Here is a 24,462-nt window from a genome sequence, read left to right as displayed (position 1 = left end):
GATCTATTCTGCATACTGTGCACCACTGGTTATGTTTTTTTAATATAATTGGTTACTGATTTAGTGCAATTTCACACACAGACCATAGCACGTTATTATTTATTAATCAGCTGTTTGTGTAAAATCTCATCCAATGTGTGGTGGTATTAGATGCAAGAATCTGAGTCCCGTGCACAAACAGTTTTAGCGCCTGAGTTGCAGTTAAGTCTATTTGTACCGCTTAAGAAGTGTATTTTGTTCGTCTAGATCAGGCCTGTCCAACCTGCGGCCCTCCAGGTGTTGTGAAACTACAAGCCCCAGCATGCTTTGCCATTAGACAACATGTTGATAGCTGGAAGGGCATGCTGGGACTTGTAGTTTCACAACATCTGGAGGGCCACAGGTTGGACAGGCCTGGTCTAGATGGGGGCGTTCATGTGTAAGTGCAGTACAGGGCATGTAGATGCAAGCTAACAAAAATGTATGCAATTTCAGCAATATCGCCTCTGCCAACCATATCCAATACATACTTGGTTTCTAATGCAGTTTTGCAAACAGCAGAATCCTATGTTGCACCATTTGTATGGTCCCCAAAGCATTGCGATGTTCGATCTGACAATTTGAGAAAATACACAATTTTGTGAAATGAATGATGATGATTTAATAGCTTCCTATGGGAACAGCTACACATGCAAACTTTAGATTGTTTATTGTTCTTCTAAGCATCACTAGTATTTAGCCTATCTTTCTGTGCACAAATGCAGTCATGGTTGTATCAAATATGTGTGTGCATGCTGGTCATTTTATTGGTAGTGGAGAAAAAAGTTAAACACTAGTATAGATACAGTAATGTATACAGATTAAGGGTTTCTACATAGATGATATTTTTTTTCTGAAAACTGCTGCTCTTGTGTTTAATTACATACATCAGCATAGCCCACATCCCTTCCTCGTTGAAAGTCCTTTGTCATGAATATATTTGCATTACCTCATTTACACAGATGTTTTCCATTTAAGGATATTTCACAAAAAAAAAAAAAACATACCCATTTCACCAGCCTTTTGCACAGACATTTACAGATTTGTCATTATGTTTTACTACTAGTTTAATTCTTAATTTTTTAAGGTAGAAAAAATAATGAATGAAAAGTTCACGAGAACTATCAGTACTGTTGCATTTGCTATTAAACAGGTAGATTGATATTGCCACAAGCGCAACTTTAAAGGGATATTCAACTATCAATGACATTTATAGATGTCTACAAGCCCTCTTGGAGCTTTTAAATAAATTGCTTTATCTTGCTTGGTTTCTAAGCCTCTATATGAGCAAAATTGATTAATTTTATTGCCCTGGTTTACAGTATGGCTCTACTGGGCTGTCTGCGCGGGATAAAATAACAACGCTGACAAAAATACATGGCTAGCACAGAATAAAGCTGAAAAGAAAAACCAGCGCGTTTAGTGAAAGTTGCAGCATGGTATAGTCAAGCCATCACATTAAAGTGAGGGTGGCAACGCTCTTTAGTTACAAATCTACAGGGTGACTTGGGTTCTTGTGGTGATATTGTACAGATATTAATGTTAAGTTGTGAGACTCAATATTGCATCGCTGATATAATGTGCAGATTACAGTTAGTACAAAGTGGTATACAGAAGTGAAACTGGACATCACCTGGCCCCATAGTTTTGGTAGGGGCCCGGCAATGTCACTGTATCCTCCCGGGCCCCCCACTCTGCTCTCAGAAGAGGATAGTGCTCCCTAGTGGATACATCCTCAGTAGTACTGTCACGGGTTGTATGTGCTATTTTATATTAATGCTTGTGAAAATCAACTCTTAGTTTGATGTATTAAAAGGATAAAAAGAGAGTACAGAGAACACAGTTGTTCAATTTGTTGTTAATATTCACCATTAGAGTGACCTTATGATCTTACTGTTACATTGATCTAGTTGAAAGAAAAATTCATTGACTTGTATTGGTCTATTTGAACGCTCTCTGCTCTTTCAAATGCTGTGAACCAAAGAAGTAAATCCAGGAGATTTGTAGCTCATCCCTACAGTTTCAATTATTGATGTTTTTTTTTCCCCCAAAGGAAACCTGAAAGCCACATTGCTCCATGGTTCACACTCTGATACTGTAGCTGAGAGTGTACCTTTTCCTGCATACACAATACTTAATGTATACATTATTTTATATATTCGCCATTACCAGCATTGTGAGAATACACACATGAATAAGTTTAAATTGAGTCTTTGGGAGTAGATAAGGAAATTATGGGACAAATGCAATTACCCTAATTTCATTCTAGTGCGTAGCAAAGCTCTGCATTCAGAATTACTAACACCTATATAGAAACTAGGCATATCGCTGCAACATGAATATTATTTCTATTAAAAAATGCAAGTGGAGGCCAAAAATAGAATTAGTGCACTTTAAAGATGACATAGCCACATAAAATTGGTCCATTTCAAAACATCTAATAATGATTCTTTTTTTTTTTTAAACTTAGATCACTGTGGCAGGCCATAATTAGAATGTGCTTACTATTTTTCCTTGCTTTTCTTTAGGCTACTTTTTAATTATTTATGATTCTGGACTACCATGGCAAACCACAGTTATGTGACACGTGGTGTTGTCTGCAGAGAGGCTTTGGAATGCCTCTCTGAGCTCTGTCTGCATAGAGACATCTTCCTCCTCCCTCCTCTGCCATCACATGACTTGCTGAGAGCTGTAAGCATCTGTCAGTGTAGCAGAGTGACTGTGTCTGTGTCTAGCAACACTTTTTGCTTGCCAGCCTCAGAGCTTTTGAGAGAGGATGGATAAGAAAAATGACTGCAGATGCATGCTTAATGGATACTTAACTTAACCTAAAATACTAGATCTATGGATGGATATATATATATATATATATATATATATATATATATATATATATATATATATATATATACACCTTCTATGTAATATTGCTACTTAATGCAAGTCTAAAGCATGCAACAAGCTGCATTTGAAAATAAAACCCTTTCTATTATGTATGTCTGAACCTATTTGTGTTCATTCATGCTGCGTGCATTCACGTTGCAGCACATTTTATTTGGACACTGCAGTACATGTATGTAGAGCACAATGATATGTTTTTTTGATGTAGCACAAACACTGTGTCAGTGGTGAGGGCCGATCTCAACTGATCCACATTCATCCATATATTTCCCATCACTTCACCATGCACCAAATCAGTTTACCTCCTCTGTTTTCCTACCGACTTTCAGCACACTTCTCTCCAGACTGATTTTTATTCTGTCTAGCATCCTATTTCTCCCTCTCCCATCATTATTCCCTCCTTGCTACTTCCCTTCTCACTTGTCTGCACCCATGAACTATATTGCTCCCTGCATCCACCTCATTCACGACCTATATAAGCAGAAACAAACCTCACACCCACAAATCTTCCCATGTCCTCTTTCTCACACTGCTCATTCGCATGAAACAGCTTTTTTTCTTTTTTTTGCTCCAGATTTTCAGTAGTTAATGTAGAAACAAATAGTATATGTCATATACACTACCTCTTATTTCTATTTTTTAATCACATTTTACATATTACAAATTTCAATAGGGAGGTGCTGCTACTCAGCTTTAGTTATACCAAGGGGACCCCAACATGTGTGACATCCAATACCATTACACTGGCATTACCAGTTTGCACAGTTGACAACCGTCAGGATATGCTTTTTTTTTTTTTTTTTGTTGTGTCCTCATCTTTCCATCATCAGTCCTGGTCCTCCCAGGATTCATAAGACCTGGCAATGTTTTCGCCCACTGAAACCACGCTGCCTTTTGTTGAGAGGAGTGAAACTCAGTTGGGTCATTAGCTGCCATACCCTATTTGTATACGATATACGTGATATACCAGATACCACAAATTGAGTGTTGTGATAGGCCTCTTTCGGCTATGGTAGTGAACTCAGCGCTAGTTGGCAGAGCGAGAGTATGAAACATGATGTCTGTTTGTAAAATAGGTCATGCTATGCAGTGGAGAGGAGTTAGTGTGATGAAAGAACTGGAATTGCAAGGTGTATAACATACAAAAGATCTTTTGTTTTCAATTATGAAATTATGAAAGAAACATTATCAGGTACCGCATTCTAAAAAGCTATGGCCCTTGCATTACATGGACTGAACCAATGTTCAGCCAATCAAATCTTTGAATTCTTAGTGAATTGATAGAATTTATTTATTGATTGAGCTGCCTCTAGTGTGTAAAGTTGACAGGTACACTTTAACTTGGCATGGTTGTGCTGTGGTAGCTCTGATAGTATAGCTGACATATTTCTTGAAAAACATGCATGGCCACAATCCTGTGACTTACTGTTTCATCAGCACTATATTCTTATCAAGCGTTGACATGATTTGTATGTAACTCTACATTTACTAACCACGTAAAGCTTTTACAGTTTATTCATGCGTTCCTTCCTTACAGACCAAAGAACAAGTCTGTTTTTTGTGTGTGTGTTAAAGGTGACCATATTGAATGATAGGTCTGCAGCTGTTTGCAAAATATTAACCAGTATAATTGAACATTACTAAGCAATATTCCATCCTGTATGCTTGTTTTTTGTATAATATTCATTTAGTTTTATGTTGATTTGTCTCCCTCTTTTGCAGATTGATGTGTGAAACTGTCCGATATGAAAGACATGAAGCTAATGAAGTCTTGTACTAGTAAGTGTGTGTTTTTTTTTTTGCCTCTTCTCCCTTTATAATGTAATTTATATTTTCTCTCTTGAAATGCAGTGTCCGTTTTGATGGCAGTTTGTATTGAGATTTCTTGTAAGAAGTTTTTTATGTTTTATTGTATCCTAGTAAACACTGGGAGTTATTGTTTTGCATTTCACACAGACACACACAGACACACACAGACACACACAGACACACACACAGACACACACACAGACACACACACAGACACACACACAGACACACACACAGACACACACACAGACACACACACAGACACACACACAGACACTCACTACTAATTATAATTTAGGATGATTTTCAAATAGCACTATAAATTCAATAAGGGCTTTCATTAATTTACGGTCCTATATAACTCCATGGTGGGTTACTCTGTGATGGATTCATTAAATAGATCCCTAAAAGCAATGATCAAAATCTCCCTTTTCCTAACAAGTGCTTGAGCTTAAACACTGCTTTTTTTTATTCTTAGGGGTATATTTACTAAGCTGTGGGTTTGAAAAAGTGGAGATGTTGCCTATAGCAGCCAATCAGATTCTAGCTGTCATTTTGTAGAATGTACTAAATAAATGATAACTAGAATCTGATTGGTTGCGATAGGCAATATCTCCACTTTTTCAAACCAGTTTAGTAAATCTATCCCTTAGTCTGTCTAGTGGTGAAGGCAGAGAATCATACTACAGGCGGATGTAAACCCAGTGATTACTTACCACAAGAAGGTGCTGGGGTTCTTATGACACTGTTCTGTATTGTTTGCAGTCTGTCAGCATTTAGAAATATAAATGTGCTCATACATGAGCAGATTCTCACTTGTGTACCAAAATCTGATATTTCTGGCTTTCTATCCGGGTCCTATGAGACACAATAATGTCAGCATCTCCAGTTATCATCATCATGATCTATTTATATAGGACCACTAATTCTGCAACAATGTATATAAAACTCACTTCCATTCTAAATTCCCTAACACACACACACACATCAATTTAATAGCAGCTAATAACCTACAAGTACGTTTTTGGAGTGTGGGAGGAAACCGAGGCACCCGGAGGAAACCCACCATCACAGTCATCATCAGAAGACCTTAATCAGGTGCTGATCAAGATTGGTGACATTTCAAAGCCAGTACACACTTCGACTAGAACCAAATTAATTGGAAGAATTTCAGCATATTTGGCCACCTTGATGGAGGCAGCTTAACCAAGATTTTGCTCTCTAAGGGTTATCGTAATCCTCTTTTAATGGTTCTGTCCACCTTTTAAGACACCCCCTTATATTATAGTGGGACCATGTAAAAGCAACCACAAGTAGCACATGTGCAATTTATTCTGGTCTTTTAATATACAGAGGGGCACGTTTTAAAAAAAAAACAACAAATGATTGATGTTAAACCCTTAGGGCACATAGAGGTTGTGGGATTTTTTTATTTTTTTTTTAATTTTCTTTTCAAAACCTCTCTGGAGCTTGCAAATTATGGCTGCCAGTCACACACAGGCTCATAGTTCTCAGTATGTAATGTAAAGGCAGAAGGGAAAGGGATTGCTGCTTTAAAAGGGCATTGTAATTAAACTTACTTTAAAAACAATAGGTATACATTAAACTGTGGACAAGAAAAAAAACATGCGTCTGCTCCCATTGCAGCATCCAGAATTACAGAAATGTTTAGGTTATATTAGTAGAATGGCTTAAGCCCAGTTTACTGAATATATGTTAAATAAAATTAACTGAATATATTCCTGCATAGAAATTGGGTAGCTATTAATGTATTTTAGAACATATTGTTAGATTTTTGTTATTGTCTGTTTGGGGGGGTCATGGTAGCACAGTGGCTTCCTCATAGCGCTGCTGCCATAAGTTCGATTCCTACCAGGACAAGTATCAGTGTGGAGTTTCTAGAGTCTTTCTGTGTTTGTGTGTTTTTTTTCTTTGTAAAGTGTTGTGTAATATAATTATATAAAGATTAGTAATAGCGAGTTCCAGTTTCCTCTCCTTACAGCAGTTTCATAGAATATGCTATGGGAACTTGGTTTGCCAGGTTTCTTGCCAGTGGTTAGAGGTTAGATGGCCATGTTAGTATTCATGTTAGCCAGATATTTTGTTGCACATCTTTATGAAGATGCTTTAGATGAGTTATTTAAAACTGCATAACATGTCTGTTTATAGTTTTATCATTTTCCTTGGGTGGCAGCATCCATTGTAGATCATATTGTGAGCCTATAAAGGGAAAAGGTACATCATTTGTACATTGTACAGTGTGTCCCTTTCATTACTAGATTACGTCTATTTATTATGTTTGTCATAATGGTTTATTTTGGGAAACTCGGCTGGACAATTTGTTCTTGTATGTCCGTTATTTATCTGCTGTGTCTGCACATTTCAGCATCTTATTGTCTTATTTTCTAAGAAACAGTTCATATTTGTACCCTGCTGCTCTGGTTAGAATTGGATACTTGGTGTTTCAAGGAAACGGGAAGACATTGATGAAAACTGGTACACATATTGTCATAACACAGAAAGCAATGATATTCTGCCATTTGTCTAGTATAGTCTTCAGTATGAAAGTAAGTGTATGCTTGTTTGCAGCACCTTTTGTCTTTAGTGCAAATTTCCATGAGTGTTCCCTACTGTGTGCACAATAGACTTCACTAGACAATTATCTGAAAGCCTGGCAGAACAACGTGTATGATTTTGGTGGCCAGAAAGACGTATAAGGCAGTTGTGACCAGATGGGCTTACTTTGCCACCCAGACTGTTGGGGGAAGACTGATGACTGGATGTTAATCCTACACAGTTTATCTGGGTTTGTTTCTCACCGTCCATAACCAACTGTTACTGACCACTCCTGGTGTCACCTTGCCACCAGACACTTGCCGACTCCTTTACTTCTGGTAGTTGGTAATGCTGCTACAGTGCTTCTTTGCTGTGGGCTGGCTAGTACCTCCTGACCGCTTACTATGGATCAGGGCTGCTGGGTAGCAGGCAGAGCGTTGACAGAGTCACTGGGTTCAACACAGGACAGCCGGGGAACGGATTAGAATGTAAGCTCTTATCTGTTGGTCACAGGATACAGCAGACAATAGGCATCAGACAGAATCTTCAAGCAGTGATGTTTATTGGTCAAGGGTCCTTACAATGACATTTACACACTAGTTTAAGGTACTAGTGATCTTCCAGTGGTTCAGATGGTATAATATAGTTGAAATACAAAACACAGCTCTTCTATACTGTTTCTGACACACATGTTGGCTGGGTGTAACCCAGCCCACTGATCCTAGCTGGCACCACAAAGTCTGAGCTATTACATCAGATCTTTCTTATCGGGATGTAATATGTTCTCTAAATTTGGATTTAATGCAATTTACAATTCACACCAATCTGTGATTTCCTAAATTACTTTCTGTTCCCTGTCTCTCTAAGCCATAGGATGAACGGCTAAGAGCCCCCTCCTGCGCATTCAGGCTAAAAGATGTGTTGGTCTAGCACATGAAAACATTTAATTAGCATGGGATTTCCTTTCTTACAAAGACAAATTTTCTCTAACACATGCCTACCGCATCAGAAGCCAATACATTTCTAATGCTAAAACCATATGATATACATTGGTGCACTGCGCCACTAATTGAAATTAATTTATAAGTTATTTATAAGTGATCCCATCACAGCGGTAATGTTGCTCTTCATAAAACCAAAATGGGGGAAGTAATTGTATAACTTTTCCTCTTAATAATTAGGTGCAGATGCAATATGAGGTCATTTACTTATCTCTATTCACAACTTCTGGTTGTGAGCCTTTCTGTGTACTCAGAAAACATGACCTTCCCACCTCAGCAATTATTTTCATAATGATTTGTGACATGTTTATTGAATGGAAACATACACTTTGGTGAAAATCACTTTGGTGTCTAAATCACAGTCAAAGTTGTAGCTTTATGCTCATTCTCTGCTGGTTATCAAAACTTTATAATGAGCCTGCAATGCTCGCGCACATGAAAAGAGGAAATATTATGGAATCTCCTGTTCAGTACTGTGACAGTGCCTAGTGCATGCATTCTATTCCATAATGGAGGTACTTCTGCACAATACACAGTAAAGGAGATTATCAGACATGATGGGCTAGATTTACTAAGCTGCGGGTTTGAAAAAGTGGGGATGTTGCCTATAGCAACCAATCAGATTCTAGCTTTTATTTATTTAGTACCTTCTACAAAATGATAGCTAGAATCTGATTGGTTGCTATAGGCAACATCCCCACTTTTTCAAACCCGCAGCTTAGTAAATCTAGCCCGATGAATTTCTACTTGAACCACACTCATCTTTGCTGCTCCTGTGAAACACACCCCAACAATCACCCATCTTTCAATGTCCCTGAAGTCTCCTCTTGCAGTAATTCCATCCATAAATGTAAGCAATTGGAGATACATGCAGTTTTATACATGACCATGTCTGTTATTTGTTTCGATATAGCATGAGCCACAGCCATTGCTTTCAATATATGCTTAGTGTCCCACATTTATACACGCATTTACATTTTTGTGCACTGCTTGTTCATTGAATAATCTCAGAAAATTACCCTGACATTAATTCATCTAGTTCATCCAGGTATAGTGCTACTTAATATGTGTACTGACCTCAAGCTTCATCCCATAGATTGTAAGCTTGCGAGCAGGGTTCTCTTACCTCTCTGTCTGTATGTATTACCCAGTATTGTTTTATTACTGTTTGTTCCCAATTATAAAGTGCTACGGAATTTGCTGGCGCTATATAAATAAATGTTGATGATGGCAGAATCAGGGTTACTTTTTTTAATCATTTAAAACCAATCAGGTATTATGTATGTTTATTACTAATAGTTATAATACAAATCGATCTAATAAAGAAAAGTAAAATAGCAGTTACTATTAGATCAGCATGGATCTTTTAGTAATATGGGTATGTTTCATCTATCTATTGCATGGACCCAGGTCTGCCTATCAGGAGTTAGTAACATCCCTGGGACTTCTGTACTCTACTAATGATGTTTAGGTTTGAACACTGTGCAGATCAAGGGTCCAAGAACTGAATTAAGCAGTTGTTGATCCAGTTAATGGAACTGCTAGCTTTGTACCAGGGTCTGGATATGTGTATGGGATGTTTATACGGGACCATGATCTCCTCCATCTTTAGGATCATGCTCAGAAATGCAATGTCTTTATTATGTCGACACAATAAAATAAAAGAAATAAAACTAAATCCTTGCAACATGAGAACTTATCTAGCATCCTAATTATTACATAAGAATGAATCCATCTTTATGTAAGCAGTGTAGCAATAATGCCGTATTCCAGTGTAATGGAGCCCCACCATGAAGACGGCAGCACTCACTATTTCATACGCCATGCTTATTTTGGTTTACCTTGAGTGTATTTTTACTACCTATAAACTTTTGGAGTTGGCTGTAAGAGCTGTGGACAAGGCCTGCTGTATATATTGGTGGATTACGTCAACAGTCACACTTGTATATTACCTGCAGCATGTGGGACTTTTTCCCCATTGAAACCACACACATTCACAGCGCAATGCCGCAATGTATTTTGTAACTGTAGTATAATACATTTTAATGGTTAAGCCAAAGTTTTTTAAATGTTAAAAAATAACAGAACTCGCCACACAAATTGCGATCAATGTATTGAAAGTAAAAAACGCTAATCTGAGATATAGTTCTATAATGCTCCATGTAAGGAAATAGGTCATTTCAAACAAAATAATAATGCTTATAAAGCCAATGTTCTTAGCATGTAAGAAGTAATTATTTCTGCAGAGTTCCCTAAAAGTTGGCAGAACGCTTACCCTCGCTGCCTTCCTACTTCAGACTCCTTATATGACATCATGTTCCCAGACTTATTAGAAGCCTAAGCGTGTAATTAGGAGAAGTGTACCTCAGTTTGTGTGCTGAAGCCAGTTTGGCTATATGGCATGAAGGCTTGGATATGAGCATTGCAAAGGAAAGACAAACTCACTTACATGAAACTGTTTTGTTCTGTTTGTACCCACATTTCAGTAATTTTTTGAAAGTTTGTCTATCACCTACACACACACACACACACACACACACACACACACACACACCTGTGACATTGTTACAAGTGCAAGGCTCACTGAGAGCAAAGGCTCTGTCATGTGGCTGAAGTGTACCCATCGCTACATGCAGCGCAGGCAGCCATTTTGGGTACTGAACAATTATTGGAATACAGCCTATTAACTCAACTGGAATCTTGTCATCACAGAGACATTGACCTACTTAATTCTCATGAATATTGGTTTTCCTCTAAATTGTAGATAACCGATACACTTTAGTCCAAAATAATCTGTTTAATAACGCTTAAAAGACTATTAAATACACTATATAATCATCTATTTATAAAGCGCTGCTAATTCCGCAGCACTGTACAGAGAACTCATTCACATCAGTCCCTGCCCCATTGGAGCTTACAGTCTAAATTCCATAACACACACACCTAGAGAAACGAAGGTCAATTAGATAACATCCAATTAACCTACCGGTATGTTTTTGGAGTGTGGGAGGAAACTGTAGCACCCGGAGGAAACCCACACAAACACAGGGAGAACATACAAACTCCACACAGATAAGGCCATGGTCGGGAATCGAACTCCAGTGCTGTGAGGCAGAAGTGCTGACTACGAAGTCAACAGGCTGAACATAACTACATGGCCAAATGTATTAGTGTGGTTAGTCATTTCAGTCACACAATTTGCTAATAGGTGCATAAAATCAAGCATACAACCATCCAATCTTCATACTCAAACATAAGCGTTTAAAATGGGTGGTACTGAGGAGCTCAGTGGCTTTCAACGTTGCAGTGTCCTAGGTTGCTGCCTTTCCAACAGCTCAGTTTGTCAAATTGCTGCCCTGCTAGAATCCTAACTGAAAAGTTTGGTGGAGGAAGTATAATGGTCTGGGGCTGCTTTTCCTGCTCTGGCCTGGACCTCAGGGAAATCTTAATGCTTAATGACAATTGAGAGAACTGTGTGCTTCCAACTTTGTAACCACAGTTTAGGGAAGGCCCTTTTCTTTTTCAGTATGATGGTTCCCCTGTGCACAAAGTGAGGTCCAGACCTTGGTATGAATGAGCTTGACTGGGCTGCATAGAGTTCTGACCTCATCCCCATCAAACAACTTTGGGATGCGCTACTGCCTGAACTCACTAATGCACGTGTGGACGAAGGGATGTAGATCCCTGCAGCTATGTTCCAAAATGTATTGGAAATCTTCCCAGAAGAGTGGAGGGGGGACCAGCTCCATATTAATGCCCAATATTAATTATGGGAATGAGATTTCAACAATCACATATTGATGTGCTGTTCAGGTGTCCACATACTTTTGACCATATAGTGTATTTTTATTTTTACATTAACTTTGTACAATTGCTGTAAAGGCCATAATTTGAGATGTTTCTTCCTGGTTGTCGGAAGAAACAATCACCCACTAGTCGGATTGCTTCTCTCTCTAGAGTCAACATTACGCTAATTGAGGGTTACAGCAACGTTACAGGTAATAGCCCTGGTACTGTCAAGAAGCCTGATGATAGTTCTATGATGTGGGGTAGGTGTATTTACACGCCCATCTGCTTTAAAGGTCTGAATTAGTTGACCTGGCAACCATGGACAAACTAAACTGAATGATGACCACTACCGCTTCCAGTAACACTCTGCATATTTGAGATATAGAATCCATAAAAAGGTTGATATCCCATATACAATTATGTAAGCTAAACATACCCAGAAATCAACATATGCCAATCTAAATCCATCCTCACTGGACTAGATGTCCAGTGTTGTAATTCTAATCAGTAGGGTATTCTGTGTTTTAAGTACTGTTTTTAATTTGAAGTATTCATATTGCTGAAGTGAATTCAGATGAGCAATCGTTGGGTGGGAATACGTAAACATTCACTAGCCGTAGAGGCATCCCACGGCTGAACATGGAAGTATGTAATAGCATGTGGCACTTGAATTATAAGTAATGTTCATTTACCCATTCTCTCCTCTGTTATATTACTGTAACGATGGAGCTGTGGTTGTAAACAGCTCTGAGATACCTATGTGTACCATGCTTTTCACAGTTTCATTTTCAAGTATGTTGTGGTTGTTCCTTCTGGTATAGAAAATACATGTTGCCACAACAAACTATTTACATTTTTACTCACCAATACAGCCACACAGATAATTATATATCATGAATTACAAATCTCCGCATGTATGACTGTGGTGTATAGGGTACCAGTGGATGGAGAGCTTTACAATAACTGACCATATGATTCAGTTCCCTTCTTGCTGAAAGCCACCACAATGAACAGATTTTTGTATTTATTCGACATAAGTCTGAATATTCCTTTTACATAAATAAATCGGAAGTTATGAAGAAACAAATTAGACAGGATATTGTTTTTGTTCCTCTTTTATATTCTACATATATGACCTAATTCCATTCATTCTTCCAGATGTCTGCAGCTAAAATATAGCGTCTATTCACTTAGTCTCGCAGGAAGCAGCCATGACGTTTCAGCTGGCATGAGTAACATCTTGAACACCTCACTACTAAAATAGCCAAAAAAAAAAAAAAAAGTTTCTCCAAAGCCATTTATTTCAGCTATAGCTCATCTGCTGTTGATCTAAATGTTTCAAACTTGATATTACCCACTATTACATTAGACCATTTAATTTATTAATTTATTAATTAGTATATCATTCCCACATCATCTGTTAATTTCAGCTGCATAATATGGGCAGCACGGTGGCTCAGTGGTTAGCACTTCTGCCTCACAGCGCTGGGGTCATGAGTTCAATTCCCGACCATGGCCTTATTTGTGTGGAGTTTGTATGTTCTCCCTGTGTTTGCGTGGGTTTCCTCCGGGTGCTCCGGTTTCCTCCCACACGCCAAAAACATACTGGTAGGTTAATTGGCTGCTATCAAAATTGACTCTAGTCTGTCTGTCTGTGTGTGCGTGTATGTTAGGGAATTTAGACTGTAAGCTCCAATGGGGCAAGGACTGATGTGAATGAGTTCTCTGTACAGCGCTGCGGAATCAGTGGCGCTATATAAATAAATGGTGGTGATGATGATGATGATGATAATATGATATTCCTCTCAATTCTAGAAGCCAGATCAGGTAAAGAAACCCCCCCCCCCCCAAAAAAAAAAAACAACCTCTGGCCCCGGTGTGCAAGGTTCTGGGGAAAATAAACTAAGGGTTCATTTTTCTGTTTTAGATTAAAATCAGTTTTGTTTTTTTTTGTTTTTTTAAATGAATTCATGTCTTCCACATATATTCATATACATAGCACATATACACACTTTCTGTATAATGTGCTGTGTTCTGTGTACATAACCAGTGCTATCCATCACTCTGTGTTTTGGCCAGCTTGACAGATTACTTATTATGAGATTTACTCCAGATAGTTGGTGTGGTGTGTAGTGATTTTAATCCTTGCTATTTAGACTTGAGTACACTTCAGTGACCAATTTAGATATCTGTCTCAACCACACGGAATGTGAGCCAAGTTTTCATAACTTCATGACCTTAAGTTGATCATTTTGTTTCATGTCCTTTCTGAGTGTCATTAATGCATTTTTCTTTATTTCTGTTCCCTCCATTGTATGTGGAAATTGAGGTCTACCTCTGTCATCGTGTATGCAAATGTGCTTCTTGGTGGGGATGAAATTGTGATGCGTGATACAGCGCCCCCTGCTGAGATCTAGTCAAATCATTAAGAGTTCATGATACAATTTACCAACTGGCACCTTCTGTGAGACATCTATTTTAAAAAACCGATGTATAGATGTTAATTCTAGGTGCTTGGATGCGCGTTTGCATGCTAGTATTGTAAAGTCTGTTGCAGGTTTGGCTTTTTATAAAGCTTCCAGGCAATTATTATTATTAGGTTTGTTACCAGCATACTTTGCCATATAAATGTGGTATCATCACATGGTTTAGATTGATCGCTGCACTAGCTACAAAGGTGCAGTGTTTATAAAAGTTGAATTGTTCCAGTTGTCATACACGAGAGAGAAGGGAAAATGCTTACAGCTTGAGGGACACCTTTAGGAGGGGTTCCAGTTGCCAAGAAACCCCCCCTAAACGTAAATCATGACAGTTCTGTGACTTGGAAGCAGGAAACTGCTTTTAGGAACCCTCTCCTTCTGTCTACATTAAAAAAAAAAAAAAAAACCCCAAAAAAAACCTATAACAGTCTGTAGTTTGACCCATTTTGGGTAACTGTCTATGTTTTAATGAACATTGGCTTACACAATATGGCTGCTGTGATTGTTGTCACTTTTGACTGTAGTGTTTTTGTGACTTTAGAAGAAAAACAAAAATGCAATAAAAATATGGCTGCTGAGAGTGATGTGACCCGCTTGGTGAGTAACTAATACTATTTTTTTAATTGGATGTGAGATCAATATTAATATTAAACTACACAATTAATACTACATTATATTGGTAAGATGGTCAAGAATAATTTATATAAAGGCGATTAATATTAATGGGGGTTTTTTAATATACAGCCTCCTTTTTGTCTTTATTGAACGTTCTTATACTTCTATACAGTGTACTTTTCTATTTCTATTTTTGTTGTAGCAAGTGTTTTATTTATTATTTTCTAAAAACCAAGTATTCCCTGTAGAAATCCTGCCCCTGAGCTTGACACAAATCCATATAGTTACATTTATTTAATATTGTGACATTCAGTGATGGGAGCCATCCTCTGGATGGGTATGGGTACGTGCCTCTCCCATGAACTGGCAAATGGAAAAGTTTCTCACCCATTATACAATTTTTTGGGCAAATCATTATACATTTAGAGGGCACAACTGCTTTGGGACAGGTTACAGTTTGGTTGGCCTGACTTCGTTTTCTGTCAAATGAAACCAGTCTGATTAGATTTCATCAAAGTTTAAAATGACCTCTATGAGGGCCACATGTAGTATAATGTCTGCATATTGCCTTACACATGGTGACTGTATTTCCTGTGAACGTTGTTGTGACATCAACAAGAATGCAACTAAAACTCTGACCACCCCAGTCTATGATCAGTCAGTATGTGATGCAAGCAGTCTGCAGAGCTTCCTCAGTCTTTAGTCCTCTTACCTGGGCTAGTAATTAAGTATATGGAAGAGGACCGCAATTATTTCTTTAAAATTAGTATATGGGGGAGAACAATATAAAAGTGAATTGTATGTTTTTATAGTGATTTTATGCTTTTATAGTGATTTTATGCTTTTATAGTGATTTTATGCTTTTATATAGCATTCTTATGCATTGAAGTGATATTAGTCTCGAGTCTGATTTGTAGATGGGCTTTTTTCTATAACTATCTGGCAAGTAGTATGTGCCTCCATTTAGTAAATAGTGTCTGAGTAGGTTACAAGTAATTTGATAGCTTTACGCTTAAGTGGACTTTCACACAGTGAAGGCAGCCATTTTGTGTACTGAACTCATTTTCAGCCGATCAGTAGCTGGGAACTATTGATATCACTGAGATATTATTATTATTATTATTATTATTATTATTTATTTATTTATAAGGCGCCACAAGGTTTCCGCAGCGCCGAAAACAGTACAAACAATGGACAGTACAGGGAATAACAGTACAGAACAATAAACGAGTAATACCAAGACTTCAGAGACTCCAGGCAAAGCAAATATAATGGAGTTGGAGCAGAAGAGAAGGTAGAGAGACAGGAGTGAGAAGGGCCATGCTCATAAGAGCTTACATCCTAAAGGGAGGGGAAACAGACAGCCGGCACAAAGGGAGTCAGAAGAGGGGAGCAAGCGCACACCTCTACAGAGGAGGAGCCAGGAGATGAGATTGAGCATGGAGAGAGGGTTAGGTGGAAGGTTGGTAGGCTTTAAGGAAGAGATGGGTTTTGAGTGCCCGTTTGAAGGAGCACAGGCTAGGGGACAAATGGATGGACTGTGGGAGGTCATTCCAATGCAAGGGGGCAGCTCAGGAGAAGTCTTGAATTCTGGAGTGGGATGAGGTGATCAGAGTGGACGAGAGGCGATGGTCATTGGCCGAACACAGGGACCGGGCGGGAGTGTGGATGGAGAGGAGATTGGAGATATACAATACTTGGTGCCTCATGCTTCAGTGATGATACAAATTCCTGGTGAGTTTATATGGTGTTTCTCATGAATATTGATTCATTCGACATTATGACTGCCTCCACTGTGTACAGGTGACAGCCTCTGTATGGCATTGTGACACAGACATAGAGCAGGTGTTGTTCTGCTAATTTGTACACTGACCTCAGTCACTGCTATACAGCTCTTGTGGTCAACTTATTTGATATCCCCACTCTGAAAAGAGACCTACAACTGCTGCAAAATATGGCAACTCTGCAAATAGAAATGTATTTTGGTTCTTTGTAATATAACACCCTCCTCTCCTACAGAAACTTCACTCCATTGACCTTTGTGTCACAGTGCTTTCCTGGTTCACTTCTTGCCTATCAAACCGCTCCATTAGTGTCTTTACCTATGGCACATCCACTCCTTCACTGCCTTTATATTTTGGGGCCCTACAAGACTCTCTTCCTGTCCCTTTACTTTTCTTACTGTACAACTTCTCTTGGGGGAACTAATCAACTCATTCTGCATCCATTACCAGCACTATGCTAATAATACCCAAATCTACCTCTCCTCCCCTGACCCCTTCCCTTTTGTACGATCTCGTGTAACCAACTGTCTTTCTGTCATCTCCACATGGGTGTCCCAACACTACCTAAAGCTTAACATGTCCAAAACTGAACTTATCTATCTTCCTCCCAGAGTCACTATCTCCCCTCAAATCCCCCTCACCGTCAATAATATCACAATTTCCTCAGTCTTCCAAGCCTGTTGTCTTGGTGTCACACTTCACTCCCCACATTCAGTCTCTCTCCCACTCCTGTCGCATCCACCTTAGAAACATTGCCAGAATACAATGTTTTATTCTCTAACAAGCTAGCAAAATTCTTATCCATTCTCTCATCTCTGTCTTGAATAATGCAACCTTCTGCAATTTGGTGTTTCATGACCCATGTATCCCCACTTCAATCCAAAGGCTGCTGCAAGACTGATCTCTCTCTCTCCACCGCTCCACATCTGCTGCACTACTTTGCAAATCCCTACACTGGCCCTCTGTATCTTCCAGAATGCAATTTAAATTACTCACCCTTACCTACAAAGCCCTCAACAACAACACCCCTTCATACATCTCAAATGTCAAGAAATACTCCTAGCTATACCACTGACTCTCGCCTCATCTTTGGTAACCGCCTCTCAAGCCCGCCTACAAGACTTCTCCAGTGCTGCTACACACATACGGAGTTTCCTTACCATGCGCAATCAGACTTTCCCACAGCCTTAAAATATTTAGACGCTTTCTGAAAACCCATCTCTTTATTAGAGCATATGTTGCTAATACCACTCACACTAATGCACCTTCATAATTGACCCAATGTCAGCTCTGAGCCACACTCGCTCCTCTTGTCAGCTGTGCCCTTTTCCGATAAGAAACTAAGCTCTCTCATGGGCAGGGCCCTCATTACCCTTTATTTTCATGTCTGCATTTATTTGTCTATCATGTTTTATGTCCGGTGTTCTTTACTGTGTGGTGCATTAATGTACATTAATAATAATACTAACACATTTTTTATTTTTTTGGAATTTTAACCAGTTAAGCAAAGGTGCCTTTTTCACAGTTGCTGCAGTTGAAGTCTGCATTTTCATAGGTGGTAGTACGATATATTTCTTCACATTTGCTAGCAATTTTTAGTGTCCTGGACCACAAAATATGCGCATTGATTTATTACTCTTTATATAGTGCCAACACATTGTTCAATGCTTTACAGAGGATGTTTACTCAATCTCATCGGTCTCTGACACAGTGTAGCTTATAATCTATGTAAGCTTATGTAATACCCTTCCGTAGGCACACAAATGTACAATTAACCTACCAGTGTGTGTTTAGACTATGGGAGAAATCCAAGGTACTAGGACAGGCTTGACTAACCTGTGGCACTCCAAACTACAAGCCCCAGCATGCTTTGCCAATATATAGCAGCTTATTGCTGGAAGGGTATGCTGGGACTTGTAGTTTCACAACACCTGGAGTGCCACAGGTTAGCCAGGCCTGTACGAAGATGAAACCTATATGGCCACATAGAAATTCCACATAGATAGTATCCTGCTCGGAATTGAACCCAAGGTGCATGGGCGTATGCCAACACTATCCAGAGATCTGCTATTGGTGCGACTACAGCAGGAACAAGTTTTTGATTTGGAGGCTATATTTGGAGCCCTGTTTTGTGCCCTTAATTAATCTAAATAAAAAAAAAATACCATTTACAATATTAAGAGTTAATGCTAGTGTGTGCTTACTCCAAATGTAACTGCTTGTATAAGACTATACAAATAATATTGGCATTATTAGACACTTAGCAGACGCTCTATGAATCATTTCAGAGAATTTGTATCCTACTTCTAACTGACCTCCAGTTTTATATTAATTGAAAGCTTACATACATTATACAGTCTGTTTTATATTTCCTCATTTTTCTTGAGTATATCTTAATTCACTTATGTTCACATAATGCTAAAAAAAAATAATTTCTGAACAATATGTGTGAAACAGCAACTGTGAGGACGTTGGCATACTAATTATCTGCCAGACCTCTCCGCTCTCCTTGCCTGTCCAGAAGACAGCATGAAAGTCACCCACAGGATATTTAATAATGCAAAGGGCTTCTGCAGAAGGGGCGCTCTATTGCTTTCTCGCTCTCCCCAAAGGTGTATTATACCTCCTGTTAGGCAGACAGTTGGCGAAGTGGTGCTGGAGCAACGCCAGCCCTGCACTGCAGTAAATCAAGCATTGTTGTTTATAGATCTTTTGGCGTAGACATTGCTATAAAATGCTTGTTGATTGCTGAGATTTCAGATAAATCCAAGGACTTAACTTGAACATAGTTAGACGGGTATTCGACAGAGAGAGATGTGTTTGTTTGCTGCTGAATTCTCTCTGCACAGGCATACACCCTTTCTAATAATTAAGGAGCTGATTCAATAACTGGATCATTTTGTGTATGCAGAAATAACACAAATTTTACGCCCAAAAAGACACTTATCAGGTTGGATGTTTAACCAAAATGGAATTGCCTGCTCGTCGGACGTGGAATATCATAACAAAAGGAGAAAGGGGGAGGAAACAGCTCTGTTGCTTCAGAAAGTGGACACAAGGGACTGGAATATGGAGAGGAGTTAAGAGGGGTTTAGAACCATATTGCTACTAAAAAATAAAAGTTGAGGTCACACAGAGGAACTACTTGGAAAAGACCTCTAAGATGACTTCCAATTTCTCCAAACTTCTTGAAACTTGTGGACTGTGTTATTTGTCAGGCTGATTATGTATTCCATGGATGCAGTGAACCCGATGTGACAAGATTGGCTTGATGGGTTTATTTAATAAAGGACTAGAGGGTCATTGGGAATAACTACATAAGTATTTCATTTAAAATCAAGTATTTTGTATGTATCTTAATCTGTGGGCGGGCAAAAGCCCTCAAATGTACCCTGTAACCCACACAGTTTCTAGCATCTATCCTCATGTCCGCCCAACACTCTTAAACTACCTTTTGGGTTTAAGCCCTATTACCATAGAGACTCATAAGTTTTCAGGTCTGGTGGTTCTGGAGGAAGTAAAATATTGTAGATTGCAGGGAGGTCTGAGATTTTGGGGAGACGGGTAAAATGTCCATAGCGTGCAGCAAGAAAAGTTTGTTCACTGTCAGTCCAATGCTTGGTGTTTGGAGGGAGATGCCATAGTAGTAGTTGATAGAGTTGGGTAGCCCTACTTTATTTATGAAAGACCAAGTCACCCTCACTTGTGTATATGTGTTGCAGGGCCAAATGCCGTGGTTCTCAGTGCCCCAGTCCTCTCCACACTCGCGGTCAAATTTGGCAAGTATGGTATAACCCTTTCTCTTGGCCACATGAACAGAAAATAGTTTTCAGCAAGCTATATGTTTGACTATCGTGCTGTGCTATGGGTATTTGTGATCATCTAAAATGTAAAAACAGAACAGAACTCTGGTACTTGATCCTATGGACAGGCTTGGTAGGGCAGATTAACATAATAGCCTGAATATTGTCATCATGCACTTTCTGTCAGTTGTCACCTGCCAAGTGAAAGGTACAAGTTGATGGTTCCTGAAATAGCTTGTACAGCATATGACGCTTCCTTCCCACTAACTGACAAATGTTGAATGGAACAGAATACAGCTCAAACAGATCTTTAAAAATGGACCATGGAACTGTACGGTGGTGGCAAGGGCTATTCATCTGGCAATTTGGGGCAATGTAAAGCAATGCCTGATGAAGCATATTTGCCCTTAGTGGCTGTGTGACTGTGCTTTGGGATTACATTAGTGATCTATGATCTTTGCACTCTGGATCTTTGACCTTTACACTCTGTTCTGTTCAATCCAAGTTACCCATTCCCCCCTCTTTATGTATGTAGGTTTTTCTTGAATTCTTAAATCTAATATTTTATTATTAAGCTATGTTTTCATATTTTGGAAAGTACTACATGAGTATTACCCTGGGCAAAAGAGCTCTGATTTGAGGTATAAAGATGAGTTTGGGAATAATAATGATTGGAAAGCTGAATCCACAAATCAAGTCTCCATATAATAATGTGTATATAATCAATATTCTAAATTTCAGTAAATTATTATTCATGACTAGAATAGAACTATCAAATGTCTGCACAACTTGCTTATGTTTTAAATATTTGCAAGTACCACTTTGTATTGTCACAATCTCCTCTTGTTTCATCTCTGCCCACGTAGAATGTAAGCTCTCCAATGAGCAGGGTCCTTAATATCCTTTGTTTTCATGTCTGCGTTTATTTTGTCTACCTTGTATGTCCCTGTTTTATGCATGTACTGTTTTCCCTACTGTCCGGCGCTGCGGAGCACTGTGGTGCCTTCCAAATCTACGATAACAGAAATATTCAAGAAAAACAAAGATGTGTACATGGGGCACTCTGGAAATCGGATTAAATAAAATAAAAGTTTGACATATTTTATCTGATTTCCAGAGTGCCCCATGTACACATCTTTGTTTTTCTTGAATATTTCTACTGACTATGATGTGTGGGTGCACCACTCCTAGGGTAACTGGCATTATAAAGGAGCTGTACAATTCCCTATTATAAGGTTTCCCTAAGAATTTATCTGGGAGTTGTGGGATCTTCCTAGTGCGATATATATATATATATTTCTTTGATTAATCCATGATAATAGTAATATTTGTATGTGTAATCTGGGTTTATGCATATTTGGAGAAAATGATGTATTATACATATATAAACACACTCTGTCTTAACAGTGTAACATCCATTTCCTATATTGTAGGACATTGGTGTTTTATTGATAACTGGTATGTAAGCAATTATTTATAAAATAAATAAAAGGGTTCTTCTTTTTGGAAAAACTTGGAGCGTACTGATACATTTTCCTTTGCCCCAAAACAGCTGTCATCACTCAGTTATTTGTTGCGTTATGATAGCAGAGTTAAAAATTGAGCCATTGTTTAGCAGTCGCGTCAGTCGGAGAGAATATGCGTATTAGCTGTTCTCGGTTTTTTCAGTACAATGGCACCTTCACAGCAGAGTAGTTTAAGCATACTTGGGCTGCACACAGTACTATATTGTTTAAGTAAGTAAGAAATAGCCCCAAGGAACAGTCACATCTACACACACAAGTCACAGTGTCATCTGATGGCTGACCCAGGCTGGCCTACTGTGTCCACTAGGTGGAGAAACACTCACGTCAGGAGCTCCGGGTGCTGGATTATATTTCAGGTCTGATCTAGAATAGAATAGATTTTTTTTTTATTATTATTATTTTTAAAGTTTTTGTTTTTTCAGAATACATTTTCAAGATTCATCATTAACTTTCATGCAAATTGAAAGCTTCCACTGGAATAGAGTTAAATTAAGAAATTGAGGAAGTGCATGCACAGAGACACGCTTGATGTTTTCACTTCCCGTCCAAAATTCTCCTCGGTAAAGCCAGAATTGTGTAATAGTCTGTGATCTCGGAAAACCTACTAGAAAGGATTACACTTTTTTTTTTTCCCCCTTTCATGCTTAAGCACACACAACATTTAGCCTGGCGTTACTATTAACAGTGGTAAATACAGAATATTTGGTATTTATTGTATTTTTACCACGTAATTGCCTTATATTATGAATGTTTGTTTTATTCCGTTTTTTTTCTATGTCATTTCAGCCCAGATGATATCGGTACCTGCTGGTATATCCTTTTATCTGGATCTGTGTTTATCAAAGAGTCTATGTTCCTCCCCAGGAGCAGGTAGGTGAATTTATTCTGTAAATCAACATTTTAAAATGTGCATTTAAAAATGTGATTTAGTCCATTGATACAAGAGTGGCTCACGCTTCTCAGGCATCTGTCTTATGGTAACGCTGGACATTTAGTTCTCCAGCCTCCATTGTGGAAACAATAATTACATACATTATATGCATGATGTCATTATGCACATTGGAGGTATAAGTTATTAAGGATTAGTGCTAATGTGTGTATTTTTGTAACATTGTCTGTAACTGACATTGCTGCGTGTTTTTGGTTTGTGATTTAAAACTGTATCTTCTAATTGTAAAGCATTATGTGGATACTGTCGTGTTGTAATCTATAGTAAACTATGTAAAATTGTTTTTGTTTTCTAAACAGTTGTATAAAGACAGAATGTGGTTGTGATCAGTTATTTTATGTTGCCATGAAAGAATATTCTATACAAAAAACAAGCCAAGAACACACACAGTGTCAGGCGATAGAATAATAGTTTAACCAGTGAAACCTAGAATGTAAGCCAAATAAAGTGGTGTAACTAATATCTACACAGAGAACACCCAACTGTTTATAGAAGGAAGACATTTCTTAAATGTTGCCCTTTGTCTTTGAATTCTGCTGCATTTGACCACACAGTTCAACAACAAAGTCTATTGCATAATAGTTCAAATATTGTTTGTTTGCTATATTTCTGAAGCATGGTTTACAGAATGTTAGTGTTACAGCAATAGATCTGAAAGCTGCTCCCTTTAGGGTGGTGCTTCTCACGTTACCGTTTTTCCAGCTTTAGAAGTGCTCATGCCTAATTTTTGTAGCGTTGTTATCATAGCTGGAAAATCGCAGCGCTTTTATATTTTACAGCTGATAATGAGCATCTTAAAACGCTGTGTGTGGCAGTGTCTGCTCAAATCCAATGTACTTCAATTGTAGATTGTCTTTATTCAACGCTTTGGACACTTGGAAGAAACAATGCTGCTAGCGCTTTTACAAACGGCTTGAGCAGTTTAAAGCACTTGCGTGACATGTGCAAATTATTTCAATGTTGGTTGATTAGATGCTGTACTTAGATGTGGAGTGAAAAGTGCTTGCTTGAAACCACCCTATGTGTAGCCCCTACATTACACAGGGACCTGGTTATCTGCAACTACTACTTAAGGGCTTTTCTACATGGGCAGTTTTTCGTTTGCTTTTGAACATCACTTTGCTTTTTGTTTTGTTTTTTTATTGCATTCACAAACATAAATAATAATGCCACTAATTACCTGGTTGAAAAATATAATTTCTAAAATAAAAATGCATACTTTGTACAGGCG

At 38.4% G+C, this 24,462-nt stretch overlaps 1 protein-coding gene across 14 annotated transcripts in view; it reads left to right on the top strand.

The window, feature by feature from the left end:
- RAPGEF2 (Rap guanine nucleotide exchange factor 2) overlaps nucleotides 1–24,462 on the top strand; it is a 238,563-nt gene that overhangs the window by 115,418 nt on the left and 98,683 nt on the right. For 13 of the 14 annotated variants that reach the window (XM_075198125.1, XM_075198102.1, XM_075198094.1 and 10 more), the window contains exons 3-4: nucleotides 4,642–4,698; nucleotides 23,069–23,152. In XM_075198125.1, coding sequence (XP_075054226.1) covers nucleotides 4,642–4,698; nucleotides 23,069–23,152 — 141 coding nt within the window. Of the gene's footprint in view, nucleotides 1–4,641; nucleotides 4,699–22,950; nucleotides 22,970–23,068; nucleotides 23,153–24,462 lie in introns of those variants that run through there. The other variant, XM_075198139.1, reaches the window with a different exon arrangement.

Source organism: Mixophyes fleayi, chromosome 1, assembly GCF_038048845.1.
Source record: "Mixophyes fleayi isolate aMixFle1 chromosome 1, aMixFle1.hap1, whole genome shotgun sequence".
Taxonomy (NCBI): Eukaryota; Metazoa; Chordata; class Amphibia; order Anura; family Limnodynastidae; genus Mixophyes; species Mixophyes fleayi.
The sequence above is the reverse complement of the archived record's forward strand: the minus strand, read 5'-3'. Positions and strand labels throughout refer to the sequence as shown.